At 44.9% G+C, this 13124-nt stretch overlaps 1 protein-coding gene across 2 annotated transcripts in view; it reads right to left on the bottom strand.

The window, feature by feature from the left end:
- The window catches only part of ZNF507 (zinc finger protein 507), a 33564-nt gene that overhangs the window by 5241 nt on the left and 15199 nt on the right, over nucleotides 1-13124 (bottom strand). For both annotated transcript variants that reach the window (XM_006263265.4, XM_019492946.2), the window contains exons 4-5: nucleotides 9085-9199; nucleotides 2536-2640 (exon numbers count right to left, since the gene is read on the bottom strand). In XM_006263265.4, coding sequence (XP_006263327.2) covers nucleotides 2536-2640; nucleotides 9085-9199 — 220 coding nt within the window. The remainder of the gene's footprint in view (nucleotides 1-2535; nucleotides 2641-9084; nucleotides 9200-13124) is intronic.

The following is a 13124-nucleotide window of genomic DNA, read 5'->3' as shown; positions in this document are numbered from 1 at the left end:
TTGGTATTTCTTTCACTCAACTTCCTTACTGATCAACCCTTCCTCTGCAAACTAGTTACAAGTTCAGAAGTTCCTGCTATAAAAACCAATTGGATTGTTCAAAACATCTTGAAAAAATATCTCATTTCATCAAACTTAATGCCTTTTTTGAAAAATGTACATAGAAACCAATATATTTCTATAAAACATATTGGCTTAATCCCAATGAAACATTCTTGGACTTTTTTTATATAAGTTTTGTAGTTAAAATAGTTTTAAGGATGTAAATTTATCAACTGTTGCCTCTGCAAGAGATAAAAGATTGTGGCACATATTGCTGGGGAGTTGTGAGGCATGGGGGTTATAGGGTAGGTCAAGCCTTGAGTTATCTGGCAGCATGCTGAATTCAATTGTTATCATAATAATGGGTAAGTTTACATTCTGTCAGAATTCCCACACCGAGCAATCACAGTTTTGGTTCTGCTACCATCTACTTCAGGTTATACCCATCATCATTCAACAAGAGCCATACTTTCCTGTCCAAATAGCGTAATGTCTTGCCATGTAACATTATGATGGATTTGTTAAAAGAGCTGCTGCAAGGCTTAAAGAGTTGTAGTTTTCAGAACAAAAACTATTTGCTAGGAATACGATAGATGAAAACACAACAGAAGTCCTATATGATGCTGATGCTGCACACTGCTAATTCAGCAAGTTTTGTCACTGACTTTAGGTCCAAATGGAGAATCATGATCTTGCATTTAAATGAATAAAGAAAACTTTATATTCTCTTCCACTGTACACAACAGATTGTGCAATGTTTTAAGAAGAGATGCTTTATACTCTACACATGCAGGTGTAATAAGGTAATCCTGTCAGCCTGGAGACTCTTTTTAGTTCAAGGTCTCCGGTAACCATCATCAAGTATTCTATTCTACTTGTCCTATTTTTAATTGAAAATCTTTTTTTTTTTAAAAAGTGTACTCTCTCAAATTAGAACCAATGGAAGTCTCAGTCTGATTGAAAACTTTACTAACCTAATGAGACCGCTACATTATCATCAAGCCAATTTAATAAATGCTAACCCAAAGCACAGCTTTAAAATCCCAAATGGCCTCTTAATCAGGAAAACAAAGGTAAAAAAAAGAATTTGCAAAGTGAAATGTTGAGTCAGGAGATACCAAAAGGAAAAGGTTGCCCAAATCACTGTAATTCTACCCTCACATGCACATGTATTACTATACTCTTAATTAAATGATTGCCTATTTCTTTTCTGAAATACCTCCTCACCTTATTTAGTGTGCAGATGGAAAGCTAGCAAGTATATGAAATAATTCGATGTTTACTGTGTCCTCGTTAAAAGGACCTCTGATTTATTTACTGAGCACTCCAATTTTACTTGTGAGTTATATAACACCATAAGCTTTAAATACCACTAGCTGCTTTCAACTGTCTATCCATTTCCAATCAAAGCAGAGGGAGCCATAGATTGCTCGTCATCCAGGATACAATGTACAATGATTCCAGGGAAAATATGGGAATAGAAAATTAAGGGAAAGCAGTTTGCTGATATTACAGTTCAGAATGTACTTTTACAATGTCCTTTCATTAAACCTGTAAGTTAAAAGACGATGAAGGTAGGAGAATAACACTTAACATTTATTTTTGCAGTTTGAATTCAGCTTGCTGTTATATGTAAGACAGCCAACAGAAGTGGTATCCTGTTTTCATTATCTTTAGTACCTGGATTGCAGATCCTGAAATTATCATACAGAATTCAGGTTAATTTGCCCTACAGGCTAAACTGTGTGGAATTATTAAACTTCACTGTTCTAGATGTTTTAAACTGACCTTCTGAAGAAACAATTGTCTTGCAGACTTTAACAGAGTAGTTCCTCTGGGACACAGAGGCCAAGGTGCAGAAGTCTGCAGTAATGTAGGTGACACTGCAGAACACTTTGCTGTGGTGTGTAGAAAGTGACTGTGTAGGGCATCTGATATTCTATTATTGATACAATTGATACCTAGTGCTGCTGAAAGTATGCTGGGAAAGGATGCAGTGGGAGAGGTTTGTTTCTAAGCTGAATGGGAAGAAAGGAAAATTCTATGTTTTATTTGTATTATTCCAGTTGCTTGCTGAACTATGTTGCAGAAGGAGTTCAGTTTTTGTTCTTGCTTCCTCTTTTAAATTTTTATTTTTGTTGAAATCTAGCACTAGACTTAGACAGTTAAATTAACATATTAAATGTTTTATAGTAAAGTTTTAAGTGTGTAGCAGATATGAACAGATTAGCATTAGAATTTATTTATCAAACATCCAAAACATGAACCACTGTTCAGGTTCTCAAAGTGGGACAGCAAGGATACAAAGTTGGCATTGCTGACTTTTGTATTTCATACAAACATTAATCAACTGGGAACAGAGAACAAATCTGAGGAAAAAAAATATGACTAGCCAACCTATTTTTGACTTAAGCTTCAGAGGAAGCAATGATATCAGATCTTCCTTTATTTCAGAAGGTAACAAACCCTTTTTAAGTTTTAACTTCCACATACTTATACTGTTCCATTAACTGCACTGCCTGATGCTCGTGAGGGTGGCGCCTCATGTGACACTTCAAACTATTCATATTTGTTGTGGCGAAGTCACATACTCGACATCTGAAGGAACAACAAAAAACAAATGAACCCAACAACCTGATATTAAATTATCACAAATAAAAGTCTAAGATGCAGCCAAAGAGGTGTTTTTGAAAGCCTATGATTAAAGCAAATAACATATTTATAAACTTCTGTATTAATTTCCCTTTTAAGAAACTACATGGATTTTCAAAATCATAAAAAGCGTAAAAGTAACATTTTCTATGTTCAAATGTGGTCCTTATATTCATCCTGTGAAATTTCACTTAAGTCAAAATTTCACTGTAAAAGGGGAATGCATACCCTAGTGATGGCCATGGTATGTAAATGCCTGGCTAAGCAAGACAAAGGTAAAATGTGGCCATAAAAGTTTACACTTCATAAGTGGTGTATGCTTATGAATAGGACATCTGTCTCAAGTATATAACCTTTCCATAAGTCCCTGCATTAAGACAGCCACATTTTCCATGTATAGTGCTACCTTTCATATGTTAATAAAATGACTTAGCCTGCTGGACTAGATGACCTCATGAGGTCCCTTCCAGCCCTACTTTCCTATGATCCTATGAAAGCATGAGACATTTTCACAACGTAAACAGAAGATGGGAATGAAATCAACAGGCCTGAAATGTCCAGGGGAGACAATGGCACATTGCACTATTTACTTATCTAAATGTCCAAATGTCCTGTGAAAAGAATTAGCAGCAGTTGCAGTAGGAACAACCATCCCCTGGTCCCTAAACCCCTTCAAACCTCACAAACCTTTGAACAGCCTAAATCAGGGGAGGATAATCTGACCCACCAAATGATTGGATCCAGCCTGTAGACAGGTACCAATCAAGTGACTGCATCTGGGCAACTGCTCCCATGGCGTTCCTGCCACAGCCCACCCTATGTCAGCCATACAGCATGACCCTGGCCCCAGCCAGTGTGCAACTTCCTGGCAGGGCTGCTCCTAGTGCAGCTGCAGCCACTTGGGTACTGCTCAGTAGGGGTGTGCGAAATGGGCCATATTCAGTTCGGATTTGGCCCGAATCAGGGACAGTGATTCGATTTGTTGATTTGGATCACTGTCCCCAATTCAATTCAGCCGAATCTGAATCTAAAGATTTGATGCTGATTTGGAGAATCAGCGATTCGGCCATAGACACAGGTTTAAATGTTTTTTCTACATACCTTGAGGTACTAGGTGCAGCTCGTGAACGCTGCAATGGTGGGGTGGATGGAGTGTCCCACAGGAACACAGGGGGTTCCCCCACGTGTCTAGAAGCGAACCCGGAAGTGGACCGGAAGTAGTTCCGGTCCATTTCCAGATTCACTGGGGTACATGCTGGGGGGCCCCCGTGCTCCGCTGGCTCAGTGATCAGCCATGGGGGGACCCCGGGTGCCCCACCAGACCCAGGAGGCACCAGTCACCAAGCTGAGGAGGTGTAGGGGGGCCCCTCCGCATGCTCCCTGGTGGACCCAGAAGTGGACCAGAAGTGTTTCAGGTCTACTTCCAGGTCTGCTGCCGAGCATGTTGGGGAGCCCCCCATGCTCCTGTGGGATGCTCTACCTGCCCCACCATCACAGCATTCACGAGCCACTTGGTACCTTGAAGTATGTAGAAAAAACATTTAAAGCTCTGTCTACATCCGAATGGCCAAATTTTTCCAAATCTCTCTGAATTGATTTGGAGTGTTCTGATTCAATTCGGAGAGATTAAACCAGAGGTGGGCAAAGTAAGGCCTGCAGGCTGGACGCCATTCTATCCAGCCCGTGGGGCCCCTAAAAAAATGTAGAAAATCAATATTTCTCTGCCCTTGGTTCCTGTCAAAAATGACAGGAACCAAGGGCAGTAGGACCCAGGGGAAGCCTGGCAGGCTCCAACAACAGCAGGGCCCACCTGGCCCTGCCCCCCAGCTGGAAGCCCCAGCCGGGGTTTCTGGGCTGGGAGCACGTGGCTGCCCCGGCACGGGAAGCTCAGGTAAGTGCGTGGGGGGGGGAGACCTGGGCAAGGAAGGAGTGCAGGGCAGGGCAGAGAAGCGACCCCTCCCCACCCACACCCTGCGCTACAGCTGCTTGCAACCCATGTGGGGCTGCCTGTGCCTGCTCTGGACATCCCCATGTGGGCTGCAAGTGCCTGCAGCACGGGGCACCGGGCATGGAGTGGAGGAGGGGCCACTTTCGCCCCGTGCTCAACTTTTCCCTGGACTCCTTCCCTGTGTGGAGAAAAGTGGCCCCTCGCCTGCCCCATGCCTGGTGCCCTGCACTGCAGGCACTCACAGCCCACGTGGGGCTGTCCGGAGCAGGCACAGGCAGCCCCAGGCAGGCTGCGAGTGGATGCGGTGTGGGGCGCTGGGCATGGGGCAGGGAGGGGCTGCTTTCTTTCCCCCCGCTCCCGCGCTCAGCACCAGCTTGTAACCCACTGGCAGTGGGGCGAGTTACAACTAGTGCTGAGCAAGGGGAAAAGTGGCCCCTCGCCTGCCCCATGGCAGGAGCATGGGGTCCCAGCTGGCAGGGGCTCTATGGAGCTGGGCCAGCTCCCCCCTCCCTGCTGGTGCAACCCAGCCCGGCTCCACAGACCCCTGCCGGCCTGTGCCCTGTTCTGGGCCCCACCGATGCTGGCCCTGGGACATTGTTCTTAAGACATTGGGACGTTGGTCCCAAGATGGTGACCAGGGGGCAGGGCACCTGTCAAGGGGTGGGGCACCTGTCAAGGGACGGGGCTACCCATGCGGCCCTTGACAGCCTGCCAAAACTGGGTAAGCGGCCCTCTGCCCAAAATAATTGCCTGCCCCTGGATTACAGCTTCTCCTGATTCAATTCGGATTCGGAGATTCGGCTACTAAATCGGGCCAAATCTCCACTGAATCGAATCAGGGACCTAAGCTTCACACAGTGCTACTGCTTAGCTCCCTGGCTCCCAGCAGCTCCTCCTCCTCCTTCCCCATTCTGGGCAGCAGGCAGTGCAGGGAAGTCAGGGGACATGTGCTGACCAGCAGATGCCCAGTCAGGCAGTGGAGAACCTGCAGCCAGGTGGCTCCTGCCCCAGTGCGCAGGGCTCCAGGTCCAGCTTTACTCACAATAAGTAGTCACTTAAAGGCAGCCAAATGGGTGGAAGGCGGCTGGGAGCTGGAGCCCCACATGTGCGGGCAGAAGCCGCCCGGCTACAGCTTCCCAACTGCCAGGCTTGGCATGTGATGCCTGGCATACATCCCCACAGCTTCCTTACGTTACCTGTTGCCCAGAACAGCACAGCTGGGGCAGGAAGAGGAGGAGTAGCTGCTGGAGGCAGGGGAAGCTTAGCAGCAACCCTGCCAAGAAGCTGTGTGCACCGGCCAGGGCCAGGGCGGTGTTGTCTGGAGGGCACAGGGTGGGTGTGGTCTGATCCAGCACTGCGGGAGCAGCCGTGGAGGGATGGGGTTGGGCAGCAGACTGTACCAGTTCTTCTGTATGCATTCCCTGCTCGGCCTCCCACCCCTCTCGGCCAGTTCCCAGGACCTAGCACATGTGCCGCCCCCCCAGACGCACACCCACCCCTCACAATATACAAGAGTAACACTATTTTGAGCTATTATATAATTGCTTCTATACATACTATTCAAAAAACCTGAAGCAGGACAAAATTATTTTTTGTTATAAAATTAAGATATGATATAGTAGATGTTTGATTTTTAGCGTATGATTTTTTTTACCTGTAATTTGTTAAAATGATATCCTGTAAAAGATTTCATATGTGTGGCCTCGACAGCTCACCAAAACTCGGTATGTGGCCCTCCAGTCAAAATAAGTGCCCACCCCTGTCCTAAATCTATGCATTCTACACAAAGCAATTTGTGACGCTTAAATACAAATATATGACAGGCAAGGATTACAAATCTTTCTAGGCAGAGCAGATGAATTGCTTCAGTTTGGAATGCTTTAAACAACTAAAATGTTATATGGGTATATTTTTCAAGAATTCAGTTATTTCTTTCAAATAAATTGAAAAGTCAGGTATGACAGATCAAATACCAGAAATGTACAGAATGTTTATGATGGAAGGTAAAAAACCAAAACAAAAAGGCTTTATAATTAAAATACCTATTACTGATTACTTGTAATTATAGGAAACTGCAAGTGACTAGTATATCACCTCCATGGAAGTTGCAAAGATATCCAAGAAAAACAGCCAATGTGATTCCTATATATGTATAAACTACTTATCTTGGGATAGGAACTCAAACTATGATTTACCTGCATGTTTACATGATTTTTCTTTTAGTTCTTCAAATATTAATAAGCATTATGACAAGGACAAAAAGAGGCATCCTGTACAACAAAAACACAGGGAAGAGAATGAACTGCTCTTCTAAATTCTACAAGACCAAGGAACCTATTTCCTGAATTATATACAACATGTAACTTTTAAAAAATGTTGTGGTCTTTGCATCTTTCACAGCTCAAGAAGCAAATACAATTTATTTCTTGCCGCTACCCTTTAAGAGACGATGCTTCCCCAAAATATAAGAAATCTGCAACAATCTTCATTTGCTTAGTTATCTTAAATACCAAAAGAGTGAACCAATTTGTCAGCAGCAAGACTAAAGGCACGGGATAATTAGATAGTCTGCTCAGAGAAGAGGCTTTTATGGATTCTAAAATAGGACAGTTGGCAGCTTAAAACTTGGCAGGATGGAGGAAAAAAGAGTGAGGAAGGTAGTGGCTTATAGTGAATCTGTAAAGACCTGAGTAAACTCTGAATGTATACAAAGTACTATTTAATTTATGCTGCCTCTAGGTAAATATGTGGGAATAATTTAACAAACCTAAATCACTGTACATTTCGGATTGAAGTTTCTCCAGAAATATTTACATAGGTCAAAGGTGTCCTTATAAGTTTGTTCTATCTAAAGCTGATTTTCTATCACATTATAAATTTTATCACAAGGACTGTATTTTTAACCTATTCCTATTTATCCATTTTCCTTCCCCTTCCTTCCCTTTTCATTATTTACTCCTGCCGCTAGGGATGTGAAAGGGTTTAATTGATAAGCTCGGTGATTTCTGTTTATTTTACCAGTTACTTGTTAGCTTGGGGTGGGTGCAGTCTGGCAGGGGAGGGGAGAAGGGAAGCTGTGTGGTGCCCCAGCAGAACTCAGAAGACAGCGAGGCAGGCAGAAGGGAGGGAGAGTGGAGGGGGATTAATACCCATACCCTAAAAGGAAAAAAAACAGCAGCCCAAGGACTCATCAATTAAGCAACTAGCTGCTCGTTCACAGGTGCTCCCTCCCAGCCTGGGGCTTCAGGTGGGCTGTGTTGTCTGGGTGGGCATGCCTCCTCCCCCTAGTCAAAGGGCAGGGTGCACCAGGAGTGGCTCTCAGCAGCAGCTGTGTCTCCAAGCTGCTGTGTTATTGGTTACTCGTTTAAACAATATAATTAGAGGAGATTTAACAAATATTTAAAAATATTTACATCCTTACCTGCCACAACCAAGTTTCTGTTCAACTTTTAAAGCAGAAATGGGTAACGTTCTGCCAGTGGGCTGCATTGGGTCTGCAATTGACTCCATTTCCCAGCAGCCCCTGCCTGTGCAGCTCCTGGCTGGTCTCCACGGAGACCCCGGGAGTGTGACAGCGCAGGGCCAGGATGGCACTAGGCTGTAGAACCTTGCCAGCCCAGCCCATGCTGTCATGCCCCGCACGCCCTGGGTCTCCATGGAGACTGGCCAGGAGCTGCGCAAGCAGGGCATGCGGCTGGGCAGGCAGCTGCTGCAGAGCTGGGATCTTGCGGCGGTGACAGCACAGGGTGAGGCTAGGGCAATGCCATTATCTGTTGCTTGCATATCCCTGAGATGAACGCGGGTTCTACAGGCAGGGTCGTGGAGGGAGCAGATTGCAGCTCCGCCCCGTGCTGTCATTGCCACAAGATCCTGGCCCCGGCGCAGCCCCTGCCTAGCCTCATGCCCTGCAGGTGGTGCCTTGTTGGTCTCCTTGGAGACCCCAGGAGCGTGGGGGCATGACGGCATGGGCTGTGACAGTGCAGGGCCTTGCTGTCCAGTGCAAAGCCCAGGTTCTGCAGCCCCCTGCTCCTGGGGTCTCCATGGAGACCAGCCATGAGCTACATAGGCAGGGGCTGCTGGGAAATGGAGTCCAGCCACCAGCCACATCCACAATTTTGCCCACCCCTGTTCTAAAGACACATTATTGCTGTTTTGTTTGTGAGAGTTTTGTTGTTGTGCATTAGTATTTCCAGGCAAACTCCGAAGTGACATTTCAAACACAAAACAAGCAGAGTAGGAAAGTTGATGGTTCTGGATTTTGTGGTTTGAACAAACCACAGCAGGTATGGTTCCTTTTGTTTTATAGGAGAACTATTAAGTTGCTACTGTTAAGTTCTTTCTTCAATGATGCTCTTAAAAATGTACAACGTTTAGTACGTTTAGTTAAAAAGAACAATGGTTCAAGCAGCCAGAAATAGTCAACATTAAGCAAAGACACTTACCTGTATGGCTTATCAGAATTATGAATCCGTCTGTGATTTCGTACGCCAACATAGGTTGTGCTTGTGTAATCACATACATCGCATCTGTAGAGTTTCTGGACTGAAGATTTATTTCCTGTAGAGAATACACTTTGTAATTTCAGAAATACACATTCTCCTGTACTTGAAGTTCTAGGATAATAGTTTCAGCACAGAATGGGATTATGAAACCTGACATTTTGAAGTTAATGGACGAGTCTATGGAAGGCATGGTATGACAGGACAGGAGTTATAACACACCAATCTGTATGTGAGATGTGGAATCAAGCAACTGTGAACCTTAAGTTACGGTAAAAAGGTAATGCCACAGTGCAGAAAGTATCTGGTAATCCCACTGCTCAGGGCTTTGCTGGTCACAAATTGAGGCCAGGAAAACATTTTTTCTTCCTCATGAATGCTACTGGCTTATGGGGGTATTTTTATCTTTGAGCCACAATTAAGGCTGAGAGTTTTTGACTCACTTGCACTGATGCTCCATTTGGTACAAGAAATCCTGAGGGACACACCGATCACCATTTCTGAGGTCAGGAAAGAATTTTTTCTCTGGGTCAGATTGGAATAGACTTTGGATGGGGCTTTGTTTTCCTCTGTAACATAGGATCATAGGAAAGTAGGGCTGGAAGGGCCCCTACAAGGTCATCTAGCCCCCCCCACTCGGCTCAAGACAGGAGCATCTCTGACTAAAGCATCCCAGGCAAGCGTCTGTCCAACCTGCTCTTGAAAACTTTGAAGGATGGAGATCCACAGCTTCTCTAGGTCACTTGTTCCAATGTTTGACCACTGTCATAGTCAGAAAGTTCCTCCTAATCTCCTACCTAAATTTCCTCTGCTGAAGCTTGAGGCTATTGCTCACACACCTGTGGTGCACTATGCTGTGTCACTGATGGCCACAAAGAAAAACCCATCTCCATCCACTGTAATTGTCTTTCAGGGATTAAAATCCCGCCCCCAGACCCCATCTTTTCATCTCCACACTAAATAACTCTAGTTCTTTCAACCTTCCCTCACAAGTCTTGCCTCCCAGGCCCCTTATTATTCTTGCTCTGTGCTAGACTCTATATAAACTGTACACATCCTTCTTGAAGTGCGCAGACCAAAACTGGATGCAGCTGAGGTCACCATTGCCAAATCTCTTCTTTTGATTTGAAAGTGACACTCCTATTAATACAACTCCATATGCTATTGGCTTGTTTTGCAATAAGAGCACTGTTTGCTCATATTTAGTTTATGGTCTAGTGCAGGGGTCAGCAACCACCGGCATACTTGCCAGAGCATGGCACATGAGGCCATTCTGCTTGGCACGCCACAGCTGGCCTGGGCTCTGGGCAGTTTTCGCCAGCCACAGAGCCCAGGCTGCTTTCAGCAGGCAGTAGTGAGGCTGCAAGCCCTGCTGTGAGCAGCCTAGGCTCTGTGGCAGGGCTTCCCTGCGGGTCCCAGCAAAGGGGTGCCCTGCACTCCCTGCCTTGCAGTGCCCAAGCCCGGCAGCTAGCAGCAGCTCTCCCTTGTCTTTTCCTCCATTCCCAGCATGCTGCCTCTGTGCATTTGGAGCTAGGAAGGAGGAGTTACATTTATTTGAATAGTGGCTTTGGTTTGTAAATCTCTGCTCTGTGGGAGGAAGTGGCAGCAAACTTGCTCCCCTCCCTCCCCCATACCATGTTTTGTGTTCGCTCTGCCCCTTTGCTCAGTCGATGCATTGTGATCAGGAGATGTGGGACACTGGACATCTGCTGCAGCTGCTACCTGGATTAGCCCTTGGGGGGAAGGGGGAAAGACAGCTTGCCCCTGGAGCAGCTCCCTCTCCCCTCACATGGAAGTGGCAATCCAGACAGAGCCCAGATTGCTTGCAATAGGCAGCCACAAGGTTGCAAGTGGCTGTACTGGTGTCCAAAGCTCAAGCCTGGTTTATTGCTGGCTGTAGCTGCATGCGCACCTGGAGGACCACATAGGGGAAGGGGCTGGGGCTGCGCTGCCACAACAAGGACTGGGCCCCTTGTGACTCCCTGCCATCTGCCCCTGGCATGCCAACATCTTTGAAGTCCAGGTTGCAGGGTTTCTTGGCACTTGGCTCAAAAATACTGCAGACCCCTGATCTAGTGTAACCCCCAGGTTCATCTCTTCAATACTGTAGCCTAGCCAGTTATTCCCCAGTCTGTGTTTGTGCATGCAATTAATCCATCCCAAGCACAGGACTTTGCACTTGTCCTTGTTACATTTATCTGATTGATTTTGGACCATTCCTCCAGTTTATCCCAATCATTCTGGATTCAACACTGAGTGTGGATTTCATAGGATTATCTCAGCATATACTTACTAACTACTTCCCTGCTATTGCATTTATCAGCCCTCATCTCCCCAAGTTTTGCATTTGGTATGATATAGGGTGGTGCTGTGGATATTGTTCCTTGCAGTTGTGGCTGAGGTTTCAAAGTGACAATTTTGGGGATTCCTTTTGTTAACAAGAGCTGGCAAATGCAGGAGACTGGATCCAGTGACCTAGGAGGCCCCTTCCCATCCTATGCTCTTAAGTATTACTTCAACACAAAAGTCAAGTAATGGATATTTCATGGATAATACATGTAATTGTTGCTTACCACTGCTCTTTTGTATTCTTCCTGATATTTAGTAGAGTTTTGAATGCTTTAGAAAGTGTATTTCACTTTTACAATTCAGCTACTCCCCTGTTTTGTCTGTTTTTGTTTGTTTGTTCATTTGTTTTTTGGGAGGGGGGGAGGCAGGGGGCTTGTCCTCTAAGTCATAAACCCACTTTTGCAGTAATATAAGGTGAGGGACTGAGAGCTGATTGCAACATTTTCACCTCCAAGGATCAGATCAAAGAAAATGGTGGGCACTGAGAAAGGCAAAACAGGCAGGCACTGAAAGGGAAAACAAAACTCTTCCTGAAATATTTAAGTTCAGACTCAGAGATCTCCCCCCTCCCCCTTTACTTCCCAGATGCTCCACAGTAACTTTCAAAAGGGTTTGAGATGTTTAGAAATCGCACAGACAGAGTGTTAATATAAATCATTAAAGAGCTTTGTGGAGCTTTTCCTAAGGACCAAAATAAGTGTAGACAAGGAATGTACTTTTTTACTAGAATGAAAGTGCTCCTTTAGAAGTTAAGGACTGCAGAGATGAAGGCTACTGCTCAGTTTTACCTAGGAAAGTATGACCCTAAAAAGTATGAGTGACCTCTCTGCCAGTTCAAGAAATTTAAACTGTACTGCTTTTCTTGCAAAAAGCAGAAGGCAGTTCAGATTCATCAACAAGATTCCTTTCATCTGTACATGAAAGTCTTAATATTACACTAAATACAGTAATGCCTTAAGCCTTTTAAATATGTTTATGGGCACTGAAGAGACCCAGATATAGATTCCTGGAGAACTTCCAAGGTAGAACAGATTAGGGGTGAGGCACATTCCCAAAATGAAATAATCCAGGAGATTCAACAATTTTGTCCTCACAAATGACGCAATAAGGTAAATCTTGTAACAACAAAAACTTCAGAATCTCCTGTTACTGATATGAAGCAGGTCTCTACCCCCAAACAAACAAAAAACCCAGGCAAAATCCACAGTGGAGTTTAATACCAACAGGCTGAATATATTGAGGGCTTGTAGCTATTAGCAGATCTCAAGTAGGAAAAAGACTTATTTGTTGGCTTCTATAGGTCATCTCAGGAATCCTGATGTAGCCTCATGTGATCAGCTGCAGAAATCCAGAAAAACAGGAAAGCCCAGTTTCCAAGCTTTATTCTGCTGTTAGTTCTGTTCAAGACTTTTTCCCCTCAAAAGACTCTTGAAAGCCAAGGGCAGGAAAGGTCTGTGTTATGCTAGGTATCCTATTTTAAGATTTACCACTCAATAGAAAGGCTTATATAGCCAGAGTTGGAATACAGGAGTGAGATTGGGATAGGAGATCCTGAATGAAGAAAGTGAAGTGTTGCCTTAAAATATGACTTTAAAGCTAGGACTGCAGTAAACAGAGTCCTAAACTGCTAGGAC

This window comes from Alligator mississippiensis, chromosome 10, assembly GCF_030867095.1.
Source record: "Alligator mississippiensis isolate rAllMis1 chromosome 10, rAllMis1, whole genome shotgun sequence".
Taxonomy (NCBI): domain Eukaryota; kingdom Metazoa; phylum Chordata; order Crocodylia; family Alligatoridae; genus Alligator; species Alligator mississippiensis.
The sequence above is the reverse complement of the archived record's forward strand: the minus strand, read 5'-3'. Positions and strand labels throughout refer to the sequence as shown.